Genomic DNA, 25,765 nt, shown 5'->3' with positions numbered 1-25,765 from the left:
ATGTGATCTTACAGTTTGAGGGAGAAAGGTTTCATCCCCTTATGTGCAGACACACTTCCCCAAGCTGAACAGACAATGCATAGACTTAGCACCAGAGATAATCATTATCTTTTATTCATTAAATAAAAAGGTTTTATTTAATAAATTAAGCATGGTGAAAAAAATTCCACAATTTTTTCAGAATTAAAAATACGTGGTGTTTTCCATATTATAGAAATATTAAAGAAATCAAGATTGGAATAACAGTTTTACTAAGACTTCCTGACTACCATGAAATGCTAAGACCAAAGAACACTAATTGGATGACCGTGAATATGCCAAAATTATGGTGGCAAGGAAAGACAATCTATTCCACTTCTGTGGCCTGAGTTACGGGGCGGCTTGTGCACTTCCTTCTATTGAATGGGCTTCAGAAATTCATTTTCTACACACCTGTAACAGGCACTCTGTTAGGCACTCTGCTCTGTGAAGGCTTCTGTCTATTTTGCACAGCCCCCTTCACTGATGTCTTAGGGGTTCTAATTGAATATAAAAAAATTAATAAGTCACTGGCATTAAGGTCTAAATGTTCAAAATTCAAAGAAAGCAATCACAATGCATCAACTGTCCAAAGCACAAATAAGCTTCAAAAGAACTGGAGTCTCATGCATGTGCACAGCAAGGAAAGCTAAACTCTGGCTTCAGCAGGAGACTACAAGCATGATTCATACTCTGTTGGAGAATCACTTCGGTGATGATGAATTTACTATATGGATATTTAAATACTTAATGAGTAAAATGATATGAAATGAAAAGTAAAAACATGCCAACATAAGATAGGAGTTAGAATACACAACAGTATGCTAGGAGGGCTAAATTTGAAGACAAAACTTTAAAATACCTTTCCCAATGTTATAAAAAAAAATCACATTTGAAAAACCATTATCCTTTATGTAAAGAACACGGCTTTATTTTTCCCTCTGAACCTAATCTTGGTTTCCATAGTTTCCAATAACTGTGTGTGGCATTCTTACCCTTGTCTACTAAGTAGCCTATGAACAGGTGCATTCTGTCCTTGGTTTGGCTGAAGGACTCTGTTGACAAATTAAATAAAAAATTAATTTAAAAGGATAAATTCCATTTTTTCCCATTTTCTTTCAACGGATGAAAGATGATGACAGTAAGAAGAAAGTCATCTATGCAATAATACGGCCTATATATTACCACAAAGCAAAGCAAATTGACTAAAGCATATTAATATGGTACTTATATTTTGCTCACTGAGAGTCCAAACCTCAGGTTTTTATCACCAAAGAAATGGCCAACATATAGACTAACCCTTGTGCTTTAAGATAATTTTCTTACACACATACTTTACAAAAGCTAACCTTTCCTTTCAAACAGGTTGAGAGAAGAAAATATTGCTCTCATTTTACAGGTGTGAAAAACAGGTCAGAAATACTCAAGTTTGCTTTTTAGTTTTATTTATTTATTTATTTATTTTTCTGAGATAGGTCTTACCCAGACTGGTTTGGACTCCTGGGATTAAGCTATCCACTTGCCTCAGCCTCCCAAGTAGCTGGGAATACAGGAACATGCCACTGAGCCCAGCTTAAGTTAGCTTTTTTTCGTTTTTGTTTTGTTTTGTTTTGTTTTGAGACAGAGTCTTGCTCTGTCACCCAGGCTGGAGTACAATGGCGCTATCTTGGCTCATTGCAACCTCTGCCTCCTAGGTTAGCCAATTCTCCTGCCTCAGCCTCCTGAGTAGCCAAAATTACAGGCACATTCCAACACACCCAGCTTTTTGTATTTTTAGTGGAGACGGAGTTTCACCATGTTGGCTGGGCTTGTCTTGAACTCCTGACCTCATGGTCCACCCGCCTCGACCTCCCAAGTTCTAGGATTACAGGTGTGAACCAATGCACCTGGCCGAGCTTAAGTTAGCTTTCTAAGGTTTTTAAGTAAGTATCAAAGATCCTCTGGACTGTGTAACTGAACTCAAGACATATCAGGCTCAAATTTCTACCACAGATAGCATGCCCTACAAAAGCTCCAGGCACATCTGGTCTGACATGGGACCAAGTATACAGCCAGGTATTCATATGATTCTTGAGCCTGTGGACCATCCCCCACCCAATTCAGCAGGAAGTGTTCTACTGATGTCAAATAGAACAAAGTCAATGAAAATGAAGCTTGGGCTTTATAAATTTTATTTTTTTTAAATTTTGAGATGGAGTTTCACTCTTGTTACCCAGGCTGGAGTGTAATAGCGTGATCTTGGCTCACTGCCACCTCCACCTCCCGGGTTTAAGCAATTCCCCTGCGTCTGCCCCACAAGTAGCTGGGATTATAGGCATTCGCCACCACGCCCAGCTAATTTTGCATTTTTAGTAGAGACGGGGTTTTCCATGTTGGTGAGGCTGGTCTCAAATTCCTGACCTCAGGTGATCCGCCCACCTCAGCCTCCCAAAGTGCTGGGATTACAGGTGTGAGCCACCATGCCCGCCCAATTTTTTTTTCCCTATAAAAAACAAAAAGCTTCTCATTGAGACTAAATGATTCTTCTCACCTTGTTTCAGAAGGATTTTGTTTAACCAGAAATTTCTTATTTGGCATTCCCATTTCAGCAGCTCTAACACAATATAAAAATAAGGACATAATGTATTTAGTGAAGGGAAGAAAACACACTCACAAATGTAATACAGGATGATAGAAACAAATCATCATTTAGAAGCTGGTGTACCCGTACTAAGCATATTAAAGACTGTAAACAAGAAAAAAGAATTTTTAAAAAAGTTATTAAGATATTTTTCCCCTTAAGTTTTTATTCCCAAGAAACATTTAGGATATTAGAAAAGGAATACATTTAGGCATTGAATATAAAACTGTGTTTAAGACTGATCAGCTATCGGCCAGGCATGGTGGCTCACGCCTATAATCCCAGCACTTTGGGAGGCCGAGGCAGGTGGATCACAAGGTCAAGAGATTGAGACCATGCAGCTCAACAAGGTGAAACCCCGTCTCCACTAAAAATACAAAAATTAGCTGGGCATGGTGGTGCACGCCTGTAGTCCCAGCTACTCGGGAGGCTGAGGCAGGAGAATTGCTTAAACCCAGGAGGCGGAGGTTGCGGTGAGCCGAGATCGCGCTATTGCAGTCCAGTCTGGGTAACAAGAGCGAAACTCCGTCTCAAAAAAAAAAAAAAAGATTGATCAGCTATCAATTATATAAGTTGAATGCTGACAAATTTAGTAAATAAATTCATCTAAAGATGAAATGAGATTTTAGCACCTGATTTTAATGAATTTCTTTATATAAAGGGGATTTCTGTCAGCTCAACTGCAGGAAAAACTCTTCTTTATTTCTAAATTTAAATATGCAAACAGACCAACAGATAACTAAAATTAATTGAGTTGATAACTAACATGACATGATACAAAAAACTTACTTCATGTATTTCTTCCTATCAAGAGACTTCTGTGTTGCAGCTGAAAGTGCCACTCGTGGACTTTTCATTTTATCCTTTAATATACAAAAGTAATATCAAACTCTACTGGTACCAATAATGTCACTATATTTTAATACAGAATGATCCCAAATTGCCTGGAAAAGCTTCTCTCTACTAACATTTTAAATTCAGTCAAATCATCTTGTTTTGTATTTTTGAAGCAGTCTAAGAATTAAATAATTAAAATTATGTAAATTTTGCTTGCTTTTCCTTTGCCAGTCACACTAAGATAACTGATTAAAATCACAAACTCTAATATACTTCAAATTAATTTGGAGCCTGTTTTCTAACAGGTTTCAAAAAAAGCAAAACCCACATTATAATTGAATTCAAGGAAATTCAATCAGGAGCAACTGATAGATTGTATAAAGCCATCTGAACAAAACATTCAAAGCTTCAACTCTAAAATCCAATCAGAAAACAATATGTAATTCTTAAATTATGTAATTCTTTTAAATCTGTCTACAGTTTAAATGTTGCTAGTAATCCTAGAAATTACTTGTGCTTAAGAATTATCAGCCGGGTGCCTCAAGCCTGTACTCCCAGCACTTTGGGAGGCCGAGGCGGGTGGATCACGAGGTCAAGATATCGAGACCATCCTGGTCAACATGGTGAAACCCCGTCTCTACTAAAAATACAAAAAATTAGCTGGGCATGGTGACGCGTGCCTGTAATCCCAGCTACTCAGGAGGCTGAGGCAGGAGAATTGCCTGAACCCAGGAGGCGGAGGTTGTGGTGAGCCGATATCACGCCATTGCACTCCAGCCTGGGTAACAAGAGCGAAACTCCGTCTCAAAAAAAAAAAAAAAGAATTATCATAAGGGTGCTGAAGTCAACCAAAAATGACAATTAGTATCAATTACCTTAAACCCAGAAGAACTCCATTCATTAGAAATCATGTAACATACCATTTGCCTGAGCATTTTCTCTTTGCGAACTTCTCGATCATGATGTAGAATAGACATTCTTTCAGCTGCATCCATTACAAAGAATATGTCATGAATACCATACAGGGCAGCTCGCAACTACGCACAAGGGAAGAAAATATTGTATACATTTACAAGATGAGGTTAGAGTTGAGGAATACTATATACCATGTACACTTATTTATAGAAAAAGGTTAAAATAGTTTTCATTGAAACCTCTTTTCAGTGATTAAATTAAAAAGGAGAAACATGACACGTCCACGTCTTAAAAGCCCTCAGGACCCATGTATTTACCTGAGCTAACACTCTTTCCTGAAGTGAAGCATCCTGAGCTGAAACAACACCTCTCTTTAATGGTGCCTCTGACTGAAAACTTCTTATGAATTCCATAGTATCCTGAAAAAAGAAATGCTCTTCAAGAACATTTTTCTAGAAAGATTTGTGATCACTGGAGTTTCCTTTTTTCTTTTTCTCAGTCAATCCAAAATTACAGTCTTTCCTCAGTAACTATGGGAGACTGGCTCCAGGAATCGCTCAGATACCAAAACCCAAGGATGTTCAAGTCCCTTATAGAAAATGGTTTATTAGTATTTGCATATAATCTAAGCACATCTCCCATATAATTTAAATCATCTCTATATTAGTTAAAATACCTAATAAATGTACCTGCTATGTAAATAGTTGTTATATTGTTTAGGAAATAAAGACAAGAAAAAAATCTGTACACGTTCAGTACAGACACAACCATCATTTGTTTTTTTCTGAATTATTGTTGATCTGTGGTTGGTTGAATTCACTGATATGGAACCAAGAGACAGAGAGCCAACCGTACTAAGTATATAAATAAAATGATTAGAAGTCAAACAGCACTTACTTTGAAGCAAGACAAAAACACACAAACTACTTCATTTACATGCTTTTTATAATATTATCTGAGGAAGATTAACAATCAGATTTCTAAAACTGCCTATATTACACTGACTAAAAAATATTTACATTCTGAACAAATCTGTCAGCTAAGCTGTCAGAAGACTGATAGAAACTAAGACAGAAGTGAAATACAAACGATTTACAGGAGTCTTACTTTTACAGTTTGTCGAAGTTGCTTCAGCTTATCTGTCTGCATAAGTCTGCGAGTAAGATATCCCTTTGCCATTGCCGTTATTTTGCTAAATTTTGCTTGTACTTCTGGACTAAAAACCTAGGAGAAAGAAGACAGACGCAATGTTTACTGGCGTTCATTTATACATGAAAGGCGCAAAGCTCTTTAAAAAAGATAAGTGGATACATGGACATAATATAATTAAGTTTACCCACTTGAGACCATCTAGTTTTGGCTCTTCCAAAAGGCCTTGTTACTGAGAGTTTGGTTAAGCCACCAGCTGATGATCCCCAGAGGTAGAATGCTGCTTCGTTTGCAGAACCAAAGCTATATTGCAGGGCAGAATTTGTGAAACCTAGAGAAACATGCATATAGTTTATTATACTTGATGTCATATAATTGGAACACGAAGAACATCCTGATAAACACTTGTGACACTCATTAAGAAAAAGAACTGTCTCCCAAACTGACCCATCTGCCAACTTAAAATATTTATGGACTTTAAAACTTATGTACCAGATGGATCTTTTCAACACAAACAGCATTTCAGGGTAATTGAGATATGAAGATAAGCTCTTTAAAGGGACTAGGGAATTAGAGGTAATTCAAGATGATTCAGGAGAGAGCAAACTGTTTTCACTTGAAATATATCACCTGCTGCGTGAACGATCGCAGACTGGGCTCTGAGCCGAATTTCCTGATATTTTCCTAGCAAAGGTAATCTTTGCTCACAAACATCTGCTCGCAAGTCTTTGAACTCCTATCATGTCATTTGTCACTGGTTACTAAGCAACTGACAAACAGTAGTGGGTTGGACATGGAATTATTTGAAAACAGGAGACAATCTTATGGTGTGCCAAATATATCTTACTGTAGCATCATTTTCTCAAATGTAAAATATTTACCAGAACTATTTGAATTTGAAGTATGGAGTGAGTCCGCTTGAGACAGCATTGTTTCCAGCAGAGTGGAGTCACTTATTTTTCTCCATTCTAACTCCACTGCATTGTTAATGTCCAATTCGGAGGCTTCCGCTGTCATTGCCTTCTTCTCTTTTAACATTTTCTCCTGCTCTTCTATTTCCTATAGATTAACAGTTTATTATAACATGCTAAACCTTTTAATTATAGCCCAAAATGATACCATTTTAGGCTTAGCATGAAGTACATGTAATTATCAGCAAATTATTATTTCAAGTTCTTCTTCTTCAATTATACTTTACTTACTTATTTATTTATCTATTATTTTTGAGAGACAGAGTCTCACTCTGTCCCCCAGGCTGGAGTGCAATGGCATGATCTTGGCTCACTGCAACCTCTGCCTCCTGGTTTAAGCTATTCTCCTGCCTCAGTTTCCCAAGTAGCTGCGACTACAGGTATGCACCACCATTCTGTATTTTGTAGTAGAGATGGGGTTTCACTATATGTTGGCCAGGCTGGTCTCAAACTTCTGACCTCAGGTGATCCACCTGCCTTCTGAGCCACCTCGCCCAGCCAATAATTTATTTTAAAATGTGATAATGTATAGTTAAATTATTAACTACAATATTCTTATAACAAGTGTCATTTTTTTTTTTTTTTTAAATAGAGACAGGGTTTCACTCTGTTGCCCAGGCTGGAGTACAGTGGCCACACAAAGGCGAAATCATAGCTTGCTCCTGAGCTCAAGCAATTCTCCCACCTCAGCCTCCTGAGTAGCTGCTACTACAGGCTCACACCACCACGCCCAGCACAAGTGTCATTCTGGTAACTCTTGCAGAATGTGTGCTTTAGCACCTATGTATAAAATACCTTTTAAAAATATTAAGTTTTGAATCAGGGATTCAATAAAATATCCTCTTGATAAATTATGCAATTACTTTTAGATAAGGCTCTAAATACCAAATTTCATCTTTTGACAAAAACTACCATTCATGTATCAAAATGAATCCCTTACCTTATAATACATGGAGGAAAAAATTACAAGTATTCTATAGATGACTAAAATTCATAGGTATTCCTTGGCTAAATTTCACTTACCAGCTGTATTTCCCCGCACGTTCCTCACCTTTTGCAGTCTTTCCTGTTCCCTTTCCTGCTCAGCTATAAGTAGTGATAACTGCTGAGCATGCTGTTCTTCCAGTCTCTTCCGCATTTCTTCAAAAGCTAACATCTTGCTCTTTAGCAACTCCTCGCTTTCTGAAAAGAAACATGTCTCCTCAATTTAGAAAATTCACTACAAGTCTAATGTCTGATATTTTATACCATCAATTTAAGTTACCCTTCCAACAAGAAAGTATTCCTGGATCTGACATAATAAAATCAAGTTATAGCTGGGTCTCTACTTTGAACCACATTCACATTTTCCACTCCTTTTATTTCATGCTACACAATAAAGTAAAACCTGTATGGCATCACCTTTACCCACTCATTCAACAGATCCCATCCTGATCTGAAATGATAGAGCCACTACTATACATTCAGACAAGATTCTCCTGACTCTACTTAACTTTCAGATGGTTTCAACTGTATCCTACCATCATTTATTCTTTTGACACTTGTCCTCCAGGATCTCTAGTATTGTAGCTTGTAGTTTTGCCTTGTTTTGATTTTCAAAGTCAATGTTTCTTTGATGGTATAAAGCTTTCTCAGCTTGAGGTTTCAAAAAGGACTGTACATTAGAATTCCAGATATTTTAGTTACTAACTAAAAATTTTAAGAGAAAACATTATGACAATGCAATCTTACTAAATAGAATGTGGTAAGACATGTTGAAATGTAGAACTACCAAGTATGAACTGGGTGCTGTGACTCACAGCTGTAATCCCAGCACTTTGGGAGGCCGAGATGGGCGAATCATGAGGTGATTGAGACCATCCTGGCCAACATGGTGAAACCCCGTCTCTACTAAAAATACAAAAATTTGGGAGTGGTGGTGCGTGCCTGTGGTCCCAGCTACTTGGGAGGCTGAGGCAGGAGAATCGCTTGAACCCATGAGATGGAGGTTGCAGTGAGCCAAGATTGTGCCACTGCACTCCAGCCTGGTGACAGAGTGAGACTTCGTCTCAAAAAAAAAAAAGAAAAGAAATACCAAGTATGTATATATAGCAAGTATATATTCATGGATCCATTATAATTCAGCTAAATTCAACAAATCATTCTTCCCAAATATACAGTCAATGATTTTCCCTAAAGTATCTTATGTACTACTGTCCTACTGCTACAGTCTTCCCATAATTTGTTCCTAAAAACATCTTATTCAACTACAACAATATGATTTTTTAATTTTTTTTTTTTTTTTTTTAAGATCTAGTCTTGCTCTGTTGCCCAGGCTAGAGTGCAGTAGTGCCAACACGGCTCACTGCAGACTCAAACTCTAGGGCTCATATGATCCTCCCACCTCAGCCTCCAGAGTAGCTGGGACTACAGGCACATGCCAGCACACCAGGCTAATTTTTGTATATTTTGCAGAGATGGGGTCTTGCCATACTGCCCAGGCTGCTTTTGAACTCTTGGCCTCAAGTGATCCTCCTGCCATGGCCTCACAAAGTGCTAGGATTGTAGGTATAAGCCACCATGCCCAGCCTGCATTTGTTTATATGTAGCTTTTCATAGGCAAGGGAAGCTGAAAAGTAGAATTAAAACCTTCAGCAAGAAAGGAAAAAGCCCCTCAACTCAAGTGCTCAGTCAACAGGAGTCCATTCAGCTCTATCTCAAAAACTCTACAAAAAGGCCCACTAGGCTGAGGGCAGCTCTCAGCACATGGCACTGTCTCCCTTGCCCACTTTGACAGCTACCTGACTGCCTCCAAGACTGGAGGCTCATCTTGCATTAAAGCACTTACTAGAAATTGCCACTCCAGGCTTGGAATGATGGCTCATGCCTGTAATCTCAACACTTTGGGAGGCTGAGGCAGGTGGATCACTTGAGGTCAGGAGTTCAAGACCAGCCTGACTAACATGGTGAAACCCCATCTCTACTAAAAATACAAATATTAGCTGGGCTTAGTGGTGCATGTCTGTAATCCCGGCTATTTGGGAGGCTGAGGCAGGAGAGTTGCTTGAACCTGGGAGGTGGAGGCTGTAGTGAGCCAAGATTGCGCCATTGCACTTTAGCCTGGGCAACAAGAGCGAAACTCCATCTCCAAAAAAAAAAAAAAATGAAAGAAATTTCCACTCCGTTAGTCTTATGTATTTCTGATATTCACTGAGGCAGCCTCTAACCTTGCTATGCTATCTACTTAGAATATTCAAGTTGGCTCCCCAGGTAACTGTGGTTGTTTTTATTAGAGCTCTGATAAAGTTGCACAGGATAGGCCAGGACTGATGGCTCAAAGCTGTAATCCCAGCACTTTGGGAGGCCAAGGAGGGCTGATCACTTGAGCTTAGGAGTTCAAGACTAGCCTGGCCAACATGGTGAAACCCTGTCTCCACAAAAAATACAAAAATTAGCTGGGTGTGGTGGTGCATGCCTGTAAATCCCAACTACTTGGAAGATTGAGGTGGGAGAATCTCTTAAACCCAGGCCTGCAGTGAGCCGAGATCACATGAAAGCAATCCAGCCCGGGCGACACAGCAAAGACCCTATCTCAAAAAAATTTTTTTTTAATTAAAAAAAATAAAGTTGCACAGGTTTTAAGCAGTCTGACCCAACACTGTATTTCCCATAAGCCCTAAGAGCTTCATTTATTTGATTTATGTCTTCTATATCAGTAATAAATTATGAACCATGACAACAAAGTAAGGAGTAATGAAGGAAAGAAACATGCTTTCATAAATTCTTGTTAATGGATACAACAGAAAAAACTGAAATAATGTTTATTAATAAAGACGCATTCTTTTTTTTTTTTTTTTTTGAGACGGAGTCTGGCTCTGCCTAGGCTGGAGTGCAATGGTGCAATTGCAGCTCACTGCAGCCTCCACCTCCCGAGTTCATGCAATTCTCCTGCCTCAGTCTCCCAAGTAGCTGGGATTACAGACATGCACCATTAAGCCCAGCTAATTTTTGTATTTTTAGTAGAGATGGGGTTTCACCATGTTCGTCAGGCTGAACTCCTGACCTCAAGTGATCCACCTGCCTCAGCCTCCCAAAGTGTCGGGATTACAGGCGTAAGCCACCGTGCCCAGCCTAAAGAACCATTCTTGAACCACTACTCAGAGCCTTATTTCTGATACTTCGTCTAATAATTTGACATTAAAGAGTCTACTGAAGGGCCAACTACATGAAGATCACACTACAAATGAAAAAGCAAACTGAAGTAAACATTAGAAACCATAGTCCAAAAGAAAGACCTCATAGTTATACACTGAATTAAACTATAAGTGTGTTTCAGGCAAGAACTGTTTTGGGCTGGGTGCAGTGGTGCGCACCTGTAATCCCAGCTACTCAGGAGGCTGAGGCACAAAAATCACTTGAACCCAGAAGCAGGGATTGCAGTGAGCTAAGATCCCAATAAGGACTAAGAGCCTGGCAACAGAGCAAGACTCTATCTCAAAAAAAAAAAAGGAACTCTTTCCTCCAGTTATGAATAATATTCTCAGTAATACCAAGTGGACTATGAAAGCTTCATCATTTAAATAAAATCCAACGAGGCACGCCTGTAATCCCAGCTACTCAGGAGGCTGAGGCATGAGAATTGCTTGAACCAGGAGGCAGAGATAGCAGTTAGCCAAGCTTGCGCCACTGCACTCCAGCCTGGGCAACTGTGCCAGACTGTCTCAAAAAAGAAAATCCTGGCCCAGTGCAGTGGCTCATGTCTGTAATCCCAGAGCTTTGGGAGGCCAAGACGGGATGCTCACTTGAGCTCACGAGTTTCAGACCAGCCTGGGCAACATGGCGGAAACACCATCGCTGACTAATATGAAAATTAGTCAGGCATGGTGGCATGAGCCTGTAGTCCCAGCTACTTCAGAGGATGAGGTGGGAGGATGGCTTGAGCCCAGGAGGCGGAGGTTGAAGTGAGCTGAGATCATGCCACTTCACTCCAACCTGGGGTGACAGAGCCAGACCTTGTCTCAAGAAAATCTTTTAAGAAAGTCTATCAAATGGCAATAAACTGTAGCTGACTATATGCTTTCTAATAAGATAAATAAAATTAAGTGCCCATATAAATAAAGACCATTTTTTTCCCCAAAAATGTCAGTTAAGAGTATTAAAATAAAGGTATCATTTGCAGTATAAAACACTTCAAGGATTCCTTACCTTTGGAACTGGTTTCTAACATTTTATTCTTGTTAATGAAGACAGGTCCCTTGGTGTATCTTTTTTCTAGCAAATGTTGCCTTTCTTGTTCAGTTATTCCACTTGTTATGACATAAGGGCAGTTTTCTTTTTGCAAATCATCAATATCTAAATCAAGTCTCCGTTTAACTTTCTCAAAACTGTTATCCAAAAATGGTTCATTTCCATGGGACACCGTAGGTGTGTCCATCTGCTGTCTCGTATTCTGGTTTTGCATCAGTAAAGGAGAAGGATTTTTTACATCATAAGACTTATTCAGTTCCATTTGTAAACTGCAGTTTTTCTCTGATATACTGGCTGGCTTGAGTCCACTCACAGTTCCAGAGTTTTGACTTGCTATGCACTGACTGCTGGCATATGGTTCATGCAGCTTTGGCATCGCAGCACAGGTACTGTTCATTTTGTGTGCACCTCTCTCATCAGATGTTAACTGACCTTCCACAGTAACAAGTCCATGAGTAACTTTATTTTCTAAATAATTTCCTGAAGATTGACATACCTGATTTGTTTTACCTAAAACCATATCTTCTATGACTTCAGATGTATTTTTGCCTACATAAGCCATGCTTGAACAAACGCTTGCGAAATCAATTGGTAACTTTGGCACAATTTTGGGCACATTTGTTTTTTCATCAGTATCATGAACAATTAAGTCCATTGCCTGTTCTTTTCCTTTAGGGCTTAATTCACAGGCATTTATCGGGTTATTTATAAGTATATGACATGCTGATGATGTCCTGGAATTCCTTCGATGCATTTTAGGACTCATACTTGGCTCTGGACTAGGTAATTTGGCATAGGAACCTGTAAGACTTTTGATAACATTATTTTCAGTAACAAAAGTGGGAATAACTTTAAAATCCGAATTAGATTCTAGAACAGTGGAATGACCAGTTCGTACAGGTATGTCCACTTTCGAAAAGCTAGCTAAAACTGGCGTACTCATGCTGCTTGCGTGAGCAGAAGCACCTTGGAGAAGAACATTTGATTTATTAAGGCTTGGTTTGTCGGGAATAACTGAGACACAGTGTTTGCCTGTCAACGGGGCCTTCTCTTTAACAAAGTCAGCCACTTCAACAGCATCATTTTCTTTCTCTGAATGACTCTCATTAACAATTCTCATTGTACTACCTCTCAGATTGCGTCTAGATTGTTCTCTTTCTATATATTCCTTTGACTTTTTCATCAGATTCTGAAGACTCATTACATAGGGATCTGGGGTGACTTCTGCCAAAAGTAGTGGATCCTGTGATTCATTTATTGAGAAGAGACCATCAGAAATAAGAGTCTCTTGTGGGGTTGCTGAAGAGGTCTTTGGAAAAGCTTCACTTTCTACATGACTAATATTGGAATTATCACATTGCTTCAGAGAATTAAATCCTTCTGAATCTCTAGCTAAGCCTATTCCATTAGTTTTACATTGGTCCTCATTATCCAATGGCAAAATCCCGGCTATGTTATCAAGGTTTACTGAAGTAGAATGTTCAGTATGGCTTGGAAAGCTATTTGGAAATGTAGCAGGAACATTCAAGTTTCTGACTTCTGAATTAGAGTAAACCGTTTCCATCTCCCACTGATCAAAATCACTGGCATTAGGTGCTTTTCTAACCTGAAAGAGGAAATTTAAAAGTTAGTATTTCCTTATCACACAAAAAAGTCTCTGATTTCACTGTTTTCTAAAATAAAATAAATTGAAGATTTGGAGTTCTGACATTTCAAAACATAAACAAACACTAAGATGACAGGTTTCCATGGTATCCTATGTCACATGGGGCTCAAATTATTATTGAAAAAACACTACTGGTCATCCAGCCTAAGTCATTAAAGAAAAAAAAGAAAATTAATCTGATACAAATATGAACATATATATATGTATATATATACACACACACACACACACACACACACAGAGAGATATTCATATATCTCTGTGCAATTTAATCTTGGATAGAAGCACTTTCCTTAACTTTCTTCCAGTCATATGTTATTAACATTAAAATAGCTATCATCCAAGGATGATAATATATGCAATAAACAGGAAGTAATGAAATGTCTTACATAAACAACTCCCCTCTAGCAAAAACTTCTCCAGGACATTGATTAAACAAAAATGATTCAGTAATAAGACTCCTGCACCCACATGCTTACTCCAAAGTTTAACTAAAATCCTCCATAAAATGAGGCAAATTTGTAGTAAACAATAGCTCTGCCAGGCAGCTTAAATCATTTAGAAATAAGAAATATTTCAACTTAAAACTCAATTCATTAAAACAAAATTCAATTAGATTAATTGATGCATTAAAACAAAATTCAATTAGATTAATTAATTAAAATAGCAACTTGTTAATGAGTTTCGGAACAGCCAAAATAGGTAAAAATTTAGTAGATAAAGAAGAGAACAACTGTATACACGAAGAAAAAAAATTTTTTTAAATATATGTAAAGCCGGGTGACGTGGCTCATGCCTGTAATCCCAGCACTTTGAGAGGCCAAGGCAGGCAAATGGCTTGAGGCCAGGAGCTCAAGACCAGCCTGGCCAACATGGCAAAGCCCCATCTCCACAAAAAATAGAAAAATTGGACATGCATGGTGGCAGGCACCTGTAATCCCAACTACTCAGGAGGCTGAGGCAGGAGAATTGGTTGAACCTGGGAGCAGAGGTTGCAGTGAGCTGAGATCACACCATTGTACTCCAGCCTGGGTGACAGAGTGAGACTCTGCCTCAAAAATAAATAAATAAATAAATAAATGTAAAAATAGATACTTTGTATCTAAATAAGCCAACTTAGCAAAATAATAAAAAGAGAACTAGGATGATTTCTAAAGGTTATATATACATGTATTAAACTGGCAAAAATCATTATTCTATTATCGTGAATACAGACTTTAAAATCCTGAATATTACAATATTTTTAGGTTGTTTTGTAGGTGCTTTTTTCTAGACCACATGGAGCTCCTATTTTACCCTACAAATCCCAAGACATGTAATGGTTTCCAGGTACTATTCAACAAACAGTACAACAAGATATACTTGGTCACAACCTCAGGACCAAAACAAAACAAAAAGGATACGTATTCACAAAATACATGAACATGTTCACAGGTTTAAGCCAAACAGATTATTTCCTTATGTAAAGTATTTCACATTTGTGATACTCGGAAGCTATGTTGTTTATATGTCACAAAAATGAGCCTTTAGTTAGACAAGTTAAATAACAAGAAAAAAATGTATCATAGAATCTTAGGTTTTACAGGTGAAGCAGAAATCTAATTGTGTTATATAAAATTTCCCTTTCTGAATAATTAATTCATTACAGTTCAACATTATACAAGCTCTTTTAACAATCTTATTAGTAGTATATTTTATCTTTCCTCAATAGACCAAGAATGATATGCCATTTTCGTTTCAATCACAGGAAATATCTAGTAAGTAAAAAACCCTCTTATTATTAAATTAGTACCACACAATATATTTTTTAAACTGAATATGGACAGTAGTTATAATCTGCAAATTGAAATCTACTACCCACAAACTACATACTACTGTAAAAGGAACATAAAATCTCAGGACCCCAAACTCACTATGGCAAAGGAAAAAGTAAAGCTTAGGAACTGAGTCACACAAAAACTGCCTTCCTTTTGTTCCTAAACAGATAGCTGCAAAATACAAGGCCACCTATCTACCCAGGTAGCGTCTCTTGCAAATTGCTCACAAGGAAATTCCTTGTAGGCCCCCAAATCTTTACACTAACCCAGAGTTCTGTTGAATCTCACTCTGACAAGATATCGACAAAGACCAAAGATGACTAGAAATCATCTCCCTTTGGAGACAAATGTGTATTTGACTTCTTCCTCTACCGCTATATCCTATGTAAAGTGCAGATTTACTGAGCTTGAGATTAATGCATAAATGACTGTTCCTCTACCCCCACCTTTCACATGACATGTAGATTCAGTGAGTTCTAATCAAAGTCTCACAAAAATGTGACCACTCATGACCTACCCTCCTTTTTTTTCTTTCTCTTTCCCCTCCTGCTATTCTTTCCCCTTTAAATACTGAAGTCCTCAAAACCTTTTCTGGAAAAAGCACAAGCCACAGATCCTACTGTAACCTTCGTTTCTTTTTCCTTGGCACATCCTCAACCTCAGCAAAACAGAACTCTAAATTGATTGAAACTCGCCTCGGTCATTTTCTTTGGTTTACACTACCAACAGAGAAATTAACCCTTAAGGTTCATTACACATGTGCCATCTGATATGACAGACAAACCACAAACTCCTAAGATTATGAAAAAACAAAAAGATGTTACCAGCAGAACACTGCTGTGTGTGGTAGAAATTATTCATTCAATCTAATCCATTTGTTTTTCTTTTCAGTACAAAATGATCCACACGTCAGAACAAATTGTTTATACAAATTTAATCTAAAAAAAACTGCACAAGGTGTAGATGTGTTGTTTAAATGGTTTTCAGACATGGGGTGCATCTAAACCATTCAATGTATCTAAAATGCATTTTGTGTATCTAAGAGCAAAATTTTCACCAAAAAAAAATTGGGGAGCAGTTATTTACTTGACCAAAGAATGAGAATGAGGTCATTTAGTCAACAGTCTGATTCATTTGAGTAAACAACAAAAGCCAATTCTATCATCTTGTCACTAAAAATTAAATGTTTTTAGCATCACAAGATGCAAACAATAAGCAATTATATTCAGTATATGGCTCCATTGTGTAAGTATCCTCTGATTCAAGTACTGGGCATCACTAACAAGCAAGTACTTACTCTTTGGAGTAACTGAAATGGAAAATCACAAATTATGAAGCTTCTCAAACATAACAGTCAAGTACATTAATAATTAGTTAAGTACAACTGATATTTCTGAAAAATTATCATCAATACTTATCTTATGATTTCTTTAAATCACACACCTGAACATTGTCAAGAATCTCCTGGACACGAGTCAGTAAAGCTTTCTTCCTGTTAACCTGCTTTCTTGCTTCTATATCAAGTGCTTTCTGCTTTTCTTGTTGCATTTCCTTTCTTTTTTCAATGTTAAGCTGCAAAACATCATAAAAATGTAATTATTTCCCATAATAAAAATATCATAAAATCGGGAAGTTCTGAATCAGAAAGATTAAAAACATGTGCAACAGGCAAAACTAATCTATAGTGAAAGAAATAAGAACAGTGGTTGGGCTTCTGAGTGGGATGGGGCATTAGAGATCTTTCCATGGTGAAGAAAATATCCTGTGTGAGTTTGAGTTATACAGGTGTATGCCATATATAAAAACTCAGGGAACTTTAACACTTAAGATCTGTGCATTTTGCTATATGTAAATTATTTTGAATTGAAAAAAAATTAAAAAGCAAAAAAGTTTGTTCACTGATCAAATGTTCTAAAATGACAGAAATACAATTAAAGCCCTTTCGGCCACTGCTGAGTTTTTCATTACTTCATTTGAATATTGACTTGAATATTTCTTCACATTAAGTACTTCACTAGGTCAAATGAATTCTACAAGTTCTAATTTTCTAACCAGTACACATTTTACCTCTTTGCTGCCTCAAAAAAAAAAAAATGTCCAAAGGTTTAATGATAAAAGAAACAGATAATATATTATTTGCCTACAAAATCAGAATACATCTTTTCTTTTATCTCTACCTTCCAATAAAAATTTAATGTACCTAAAAAAATGAAGGCTTCTAAGCATTGTATCTTTTTATAATGGATTTCAATCTTAATTATTAAGTCCTGGGAAATTGGGTCACTGCGTTAAGAGTCAAGATTTATCGTAGACTTACACAAATAGAAAATATATCATTAAAAGATTATTTCAAAAGTTGCAATATTCATCTATCATATACAACATAAAAGTATGGATTAGGTCCATAAACATCATATTTTGCTTATAAATAAATAACAGATGGAGTCATAGACCCTATACAACAAGCCTCAGACATTTGGTCCATTTGATAACATTAAGCAATGTTATCAAATAGCTGATAAATATGTGGTTTTAAAATTTTTTCCTAATTACACAGTTTACTTGCTAATCAAAAGGAGAAAATGTGTACTTTAAAGAGCCATCTGGTAGTCACTACTGTAAGCAAGTGTTCAAACTAAACATCACTAATAGAGGACAACCAAACATTACGTAACTTCTGATTTAATTTAATACAAAGGATACAGGGCATCATCTCCAAAGAATTCCTTTTTTTTTTTGAGACAGTCTCACTCTGTTGCCAAGCTGGAATGCAGTGATGCAATCTTGGCTCACTGCAACCTCCGCCATCTGGGTTCAAGCGATTCTCCTGCCTCAGCCTCCCAAGTAGCTGGGATTACAGGTGCATGCCACCACGCCCAGTTAAGTTTCATATTTTTAGTAGAGACAGGGTTTCACCATGTTGGCTAGGATGGTCTCGAGCTCTTGACCTTGGGATCTGCCTGCCTTGGCCTCCCAAAGTGCTGGGATTACAGGCATGAAGCACCATGCCTAGCCAATAAAAAATATTATGTTTAAGATGTAGAGGAGCTGTTCTAGATTAAAATAAAAAAACATAACAAGCAAATACTAATCGTGAACTTTAGATCCAGATTGGGGGAATAAAGTTATAAAAGGCATTTTAAGCACAAATGGAAAATTTTAAATATGAACAGAATTATTAGATGTTATTAAAAATTATTAATTTTCCTAAGATGTGATAATGGTATTAGGTTTTAATAGAAAAATGTCCTTATTTTTAAGTGTATATCAAAATATTTAGGGAAGCCGCGTCAGGTCTCAGTGGTTTTCAAATGGCTAGGCAATTTTGAAAAATGTCTGTATGTATGTATGTACACACACACATACGTGTATATAAAAATCACAAACAATAAAGCAAAGATGACAAAAATGTTAAAAATTATTTAATCAAATGGTAAATCTATGGGTGGTCATTGCATATCCTTTCAACTTTGCTATGCTGGCAGTTAGCTCTGGCCTCTTCAAAAATTCAATTAAATTAATTAAAATAAAATTATCTCTTAACTCCTATTATACCAAAAAATAAATTTAAAGCTTATTTTTTTCTAATATTAGTTTGTAATTTAAAATAAAATCATGTACCATTTTAAAATATTAAATTAGTATTAAAGGGTATATGATGAAGTGTCTTCCCTACTATATTCTCTCACCACTCCCTGGAAAAGGAATAGCCATCTTTTAAAACACCCAAATGATTAACTTATATTGGGTACCTCTTATGATCCAGGTAGTATTCTAACCATTTTGTATCTACAAATTCATTTCATCTCCAAAACAGACTTATTAGGTAGGCACGATTTTATCTCCATTTAACAAATAAGAAAATGGACCACAAGTTTACATAGCAAGTAAGTAGCAAAACAATGATTTAGACCCAGGCCAGAAGGTTCCAGAGCCTAGGCTTTTTTTCCTTCTTTCAGGACCAGGTCTTGCCCTGTAGCCCAGGCTAGAGTGCAGTGATGCAGTCCTGGCTCATGGCAACCTGGAAGTCCTAGGTTCAAGCAATCCTTCCACCTTAGCTTTCAAGTAGCTGGGACTACAGGCACATGTCACTGCGCTTGGCTAATTTTTTTTAAATAATTGTTTTTGTAGTGCTGAGGTCTTGCTATGTTGACCAGGCTAGTCTTAAATTCCTGGTCTCAAGCAATCCTCCTCCCTCCAGCCTCTCAAAGCATTGGGACTACAGGTATGAGCAACTGTGCCTGGCCCAAAGCCTGGAGCTCTATTACTCTATGCTGCCCCAACAGCATGCTGCACAGTGTTTTACACTAGATCATGGAGATCCTTCCATGTCTCAACATTTAGATCTCCTTACTCACTCTAATGGTATGTATGAGATTTTATAAAATGGACCACAGTTAAACTACTTCACTACTGATGGACATTTAAGTTGTTTGTCAACCTTTGTTATTTTAAACAATGCTAATGTAATCTTGTACTTATTTCTTTGGGCTCACACATAGGATATACCATGGAACTACTGAGTCAAAGGCTATGTATGCTTTTAGATTCTACCAAACTGCTCACCTAAAAATAAACAGTTTCTCTCAGCAAAAGTGCATTAAAAGTGCATTTTCCACAATCTAAGGAACACAAGGTTCTATTAGCTCTTTGCCAATCTACAATAGTAAGTAAAAAATGCTAATTTATTTTTATTTCTCTAATTATGAATAAGGGCATCTCTTCAAATGTTTACAAGCCTTTCTTTTGTTTTTTTCACAAAATGCTTTACTTGTTCACTACAGAAAAAAAACTATTTAAAAACAAACAAAGTTTACCAGTGGAGAAAGGATAGCTGCTCCATGAAAGCGAATAAGTGAGATACTTTCAGACTGAGCAGGAAGAAAGCTCTCTGTGGATATTGATGCTTCTTGTATTCCGGCAAGACTTTTTTCACAGAACTTCTCATACTCCTCCATCTTCCTACAATCACACTACAAGAGAGAAAAATGTTATTTTTAATGTACCGGGAAAGCAGATCTTAATTATTCGACAAATTTTGTAGAGCATGAGAGAGTCCCTATAATTCAGAATTCCTATAACTGCTCTTCCCAGAATTATCTCACTAATCAGGAGCTAATTCTTGGGTGTGGTAATTCACCTCAAGAACCTGTCCAATTTAGATTTACTTTATATATTAAATATTTCTGAATATTACTGCATGTAAATCAATCTTTAAATGGGATTAATTTAGCTAAGAATTCAGTAAAGCCTTCTTAAAGGAAACAAACTTCTATATACCTTTACTAATTTCAGATTGTAAAATATGATATTATATTTTTTAACATAACTTATCTTCACAAGAAAAACTATATCAGACAAAGGTAGATCACTGTAGTTAAAAAAAGCCTACTTAAATAAAGAAAAATGTACTTAAAAAAATTTTCTGTTTTGAAGTTCAAAGGCTATTATTTTCATAGCTTAAAAAAAAAAAAAATGGGTCTCACTATGTTGCCCAAACTGGATTCCAGTGACTATTCACAGGTGGGATCACAGCCCACTACAGTCTCAAACTCCCAGACTCAAGCAATCCTCCTGCCTCAATTTGCATATCTTAACACTGTACTTAGACTCCATGGGCACACCAGCCAACTCAGTCAGAGGTAAAAATTGATTGGCTCTGATGTTAATAATACTTTATTGTTGAAAACTGGAACCATCATCAAACTACTTAAGACAATCCCAGTAATTTCAATATTTCTGGGAAATTATAATTGTGATTATGAAAATAGAAGGTAACCAGGAAGGATTAGGCATCATATTCATTTATTTAGCAAACATTAAATATTGATTGCTAGGGCCAAGCGCAGTGGCTCACGTCTGTAATCCCAGAACTTTGGGAGGCTGAGGCAGGCAGATCACGAGGTCAAGAGATCAAGACCATCCTGGCCAAACACAGTGAAACCCCATCTCTTAAAAAAAGAAAACTTTTTTTTTAATAAGAAAAAAGATGTATTAATTGCTTATTTGCACAGCATTATGTGTGGCACTGTTTCCTTTAAATAAGTAAGGGAAAATCAAGAGACATCAGAATCATAACCAGCAAGGGTATGAACTATGGAAACAGAAAATCTAATACAATGTTCCTTTACGTGTTCATTGTAAAACAATTACCTTTTTTTTTTTTTTTTTTTTAACAATTAACTTCTTAACAAAAAAAGGGAGGGCAAGGAAATTCAATTCATGATGTGGGATATGCAAAGATGAAATAGGATATGTCCTCTGTAGGCCTCAAAGTACTTAAAAATTCAGTACACCAAAGTGTCAGTGACAAATTACAGTGCAATGAGAAATGGAGAAAAAAACCCATATTCAAAATTACAATCAGATTATAAAAAAATTATATTGAACTTTTTTGGCCAAATAGTTTAATCAATAACAAAACTTCTTCCTATCATTCCATTAATTGTAATTATTTCTGTGTTCAATTTATGCAAACTAGAAATTTAATGTCAAAGAAATGGTTTTCTACAGGGTGAGATTATTTTACAAGCTTTTATTTATTTACAAAAAGCAAAAGTAAAACCAATAAAACCTTAAGGCATAGCCACTTTTTTAGTCTATGTTTCTACTCACATTATATCTTAACAACCCCATTTGTGCTCAAATACTTTATTTTTTTTAATACATGCCATGCATTCAGCAGTACAGAGAATGTAAATTGATTACTCATACAAATAAAGTAATATATGGTCTATGGCTACTCAAGCAAAGCATGAAATTCAATTTTAAAAGTGAGGGAAATTTAAGAAAATACAATACTTTTATGGCCATAGTTTTTTCTTTCAACATCATAGAGATATGTCCCATTGTTTCAGAGTTCTTCACATCCCTTAAATAGTACACATACGTCCTACATCTTGAAGATGTACAGTACTATATTATTACAGCACGACACAGCATATGACAATGCATTACTCACTCGAATATGAGGCTAATATGGAGATTATTCAAATTACCAGATGATCCTCAGAGCATGTCTGGATCCTTCTTATCCTTTAGCCTCAGCCTGGATGTCCCCTACTCAGAGAAGGTCTCCCTGATGACCCCAGCTAAATTAGCTCTGCCTTGATCACTATCACATTACCCTGTTGTTTCCCAATTTTCATAGCACTTCCCACTATCTGAAATTATCCTGTTTATTTCCTTGATTTTTGTCTGTCTTCCTCCACCAAAATATAAGTGCTGTAAGTACATGTACCTGTTTAGACTTGATCACTGAATCCCCATTACACAGAATAGTATCAGCAAACAGCAGGCATTTAATAAAATTATTGAATAAAGAATTTGGGTAATAAGCTCAAACAATAATGTAAACCAGAAGAAAAAAAGAAAAAAAGAAGGTGGACTATACAACAAAGCTAGAAAGGAAGAATTGAATTTAGAGAATGGAAATTTCACTATGGCCCTATTCTGAAAAACTGATACCTCTGAAACTGCAAAGGTAACCATTTAAGAAGTGAGCTGTCCATATCCCATGATTAAGCAAGAGGACACTATACCTTTCACACTACAATTACCACTGTCAGCAAGGTTTTATTTTAAGGGAGCCTTAAACTACAAGGCTACCCCAGCCACAAATCTACTGCCCCATACCTTACCATCATGCATTACTGGTCCACTTCCAGTAATAATTTGTTAGCTGCAGCAGGTTCAGACATGCCCTGTCTTCTCCATTTATACCACAGAGAACCACTGTCCAAATGAGCCTCTTTGCAAACCCCATAGACTCATGGTTCTATCTGCTCCTTACTTGTGCTCTGCCACACATGTCACTGAAAGGAGTGGTAAAAGTAACACTGAACAGATCCTGCCTTTTTGCAGAACCTAGTGTTTTTTTAACCCATTAGTTGCCCCAAAGACGCAAACTTCTTGTAAAAGTGGTAAAGGGAAAGATATCTTAGTCAGATGAATACTAGCTGCAAGTTCTTGGCAAGCTAGTTACCAACCCCACACCTGTTTCCTCCACTGTAAAACAGGGATGATCACGGTATCCATCTCAAAGGGATCTTGTCAGAATTAAATGAGCTAATGCATGCTGGGCAATTAGCATAGTACAGAACACGCAGAAAACATCAAATAATGGGGTTTTCTTATTAAGAGGATAATTATGACAATTTTTAGCAATAGACTATGAATTCCTGGAGGGCAGCGACAGTGCTTGGTTCCCGGTAGGATTCAAATGAAACTTAAAAATATTGGAAAGGGGACAACGGCTTCCTCATTTCCCTGTCTCTAGATCTCTCCCCGTCAAATCAATCTCGAGATGGCTGCCATTTGCCCAAGCTGGGGGTAGGGAGCTTGGATCATAACCAGAATAGAATCAAAGGGTAAGAACCATCTAGCAGCTTCAGGGGCAATCAATTACTTTAATATCTTCTCCCCAGAGTGGCTAAGGCATAGTAAGCAGCGCTCCTAGGGCCTTGGTTGTGGTAACCCGGGCTCATAAATGACCAATGCCTACCTCGGGGACGCCTCCCTCTCCAGCACCCATCGTTCTCCCTCTCCAGCACCACTTCTCTGAGAAAGAGAAGAAAAACGCCCCAAACAATTTGATCACCACGATGGGGTTCTCCGGCTGTGGCCCGAGTTTTATTCACCAGGGACGATCCCCTGCCTTCTCCCTAGCGCCCCATGCTCCTCCGTAAGGCTCCAAACCGAGGGCTCTCCAGGCGGGGCCGGCATCAGAGCATCACCTCCGTACCCGGTGCTGCCGACCTGTCTATAGCCAGCGCCTTTTCAGGGGGCTCAAGGCCCGGGAGCCCAGCACAGAGCCCGCCCTCAGCTCCTCAGGGCGCCAATTTCGCCTCGCCAGGCCACCTCTCAGCCTGGACCCGCCGAGGCTCGAGCCCCCTCCTTATGCACACACCTGATCCTCCAAAGCCCCTTCAGCTCCTCTCCCCTCGTCACGGGCCTTGTCAGGAAGCGAATGGCTCAAATGGTACTGACAGAGCGCAGCACGGTCCACCGCCGCCTTCTCCTCCTCCTCCCCGCCATATTACGGACCTCAGGCTGCAACGCGGGCTCCTGGCAACCGCCGCCGCTGCCACCAGGACTCCGCCTCTCAGGGGCCGGCACTTCCGGTGGTTGATTACCAGGCAGTTGAAACGGTTGGGCCACCAGAAAACTACAATCCCCGAGGTGCATTGCGCGCCCGCGATAGCAGACGTAATGCTTACGGCCAGCATGCTGCACGCTGGGAAACGTAGTCTTCATTGCAAGCTAGAGCCTCTAGAATCTATTAATAAATTTACTTACTTATTATAATGGGACCACTCCTCAGAGTCTGAAGCCCCCTGAAGTGTTCCTTGAAGTTGACTTTTTTTCTTATCTGTATAAAGAAAACCCCTTTCTATGCAGCTGTTAGAAAACATATATCATTCACCAAAATATTGTAGCTAAAAACTTGCTGAACCCACCGGGCATGGTGGCTTAAACCTATAATCCCAACATTTTGGAAGCCGAGGCGGGAGGATCGCTTGAGCCCAGAAGTTCGAGATCAGCCTAGGCAACAAAGGGAAACGCCATCTCTACAAAAATTTTAAAAATTAGCCAAGTGGGGTGGCACAAGCCTGTGGTCCCAGCTACTCTGGAGGCTAAGGTGAGAAAATCGTTTAAGCCCAGGAGGTTGACGTTGCAGTGAGCCGTAATTGCACCACTGCACTCCAACCTGGGCGATAGAGTGAGAGTGTCTCAAAAAGAAGAAAAAAAAAAAAAAAGCTGGGCGTGGTGGCTCACGCCTATAATCCCAGCACTTTGGGAGGCCGAGGCAGGTGGATCACGAGGTCAAGAGATGGAGACCATCCTGGTCAACAAGGTAAAACCCCGTCTCTACTAAAAATACAAAAAAATTAGCTGGGCATGGTGGTGCGCGCCTGTAGTCCCAGCTACTCAGGAGGCTGAGGCAGGAGAATTGCTTGAACCCAGAAGGCGGAGGTTGCGGTGAGCCGAGATCGTGCTATTGCACTCCAGTCTGGGTAACAACAGCGAAACTCCATCTCAAAAAAAAAAAAAAGAAAAAAAAAACCAAACCAAACCAAAAAAAAAAAAAAAACAGCGGAATCCTAGATGCCAACTGGACATCTATGCCCTTTTGCAAATCAGTGGGAAAAAACACTAAAAGCAAAAAGTAACAGAAAAATCCCTGACTCTATGCAAAGTTCTCTACATAAAAATGTTACCAGCTTTCCAAAACCTGACTAGGAGCCCTCTGTCATTCCCTAACTCGGCTTTACCATCTGTCTCTCTTACCCTCCTTCCAGTGCCTCCTTCCATTTTGCATATGTAAAATGGGGGTTTTAAAAGTGCCTATCACAAGGGTGGTTGTGAGACAGTTGAGGTAACTATTGCACAGGGCCTCGTACAAAAGTCCTTAGCAGAAATAAGATTAGGAGGAGGAGGAGTGAAAATGCCACGAGTCACTGGGGAGGCCTTTATGTCAGTCCCCACCCTGCCATTAACTACTTAATTCACCTATCTTCAGTTTTCTCATCTATAAAATGAGAGA

The 25,765-nt window shown here is 38.1% G+C and overlaps 1 protein-coding gene across 10 annotated transcripts in view; it reads right to left on the bottom strand.

The window, feature by feature from the left end:
- Positions 1-24,294, bottom strand: part of CCP110 (centriolar coiled-coil protein 110) — a 29,308-nt gene extending 5,014 nt beyond the window's left edge. The window contains exons 1-14 of one of the 10 annotated variants that reach the window (XM_078344799.1): positions 24,128-24,294; positions 20,037-20,192; positions 16,663-16,791; positions 11,695-13,342; positions 7,562-7,692; positions 6,421-6,598; positions 5,731-5,870; positions 5,498-5,614; positions 4,708-4,809; positions 4,396-4,512; positions 3,428-3,501; positions 2,549-2,611; positions 1,014-1,073; positions 433-518 (exon numbers count right to left, since the gene is read on the bottom strand). In XM_078344799.1, coding sequence (XP_078200925.1) covers positions 433-518; positions 1,014-1,073; positions 2,549-2,611; positions 3,428-3,501; positions 4,396-4,512; positions 4,708-4,809; positions 5,498-5,614; positions 5,731-5,870; positions 6,421-6,598; positions 7,562-7,692; positions 11,695-13,342; positions 16,663-16,791; positions 20,037-20,177 — 2,986 coding nt within the window. In that variant the 5' untranslated portion in view covers positions 20,178-20,192; positions 24,128-24,294. Of the gene's footprint in view, positions 1-432; positions 519-1,013; positions 1,074-2,548; positions 2,612-3,427; positions 3,502-4,395; positions 4,513-4,707; positions 4,810-5,497; positions 5,615-5,730; positions 5,871-6,420; positions 6,599-7,561; positions 7,693-11,694; positions 13,343-16,662; positions 16,792-20,036; positions 20,193-22,859; positions 23,036-24,127 lie in introns of those variants that run through there. The other 9 variants (XM_035267091.3, XM_078344801.1, XM_078344800.1 and 6 more) reach the window with 9 other exon arrangements.
- Between the last annotated feature and the right edge of the window lie 1,471 nt (positions 24,295-25,765).

The sequence above is a fragment of the Callithrix jacchus genome, chromosome 12 (genome assembly GCF_049354715.1).
Source record: "Callithrix jacchus isolate 240 chromosome 12, calJac240_pri, whole genome shotgun sequence".
NCBI lineage: Eukaryota > Metazoa > Chordata > Mammalia > Primates > Cebidae > Callithrix > Callithrix jacchus.
Note: the sequence above shows the minus strand (reverse complement) of the source record. Positions and strands in the feature narration are given on the sequence as shown.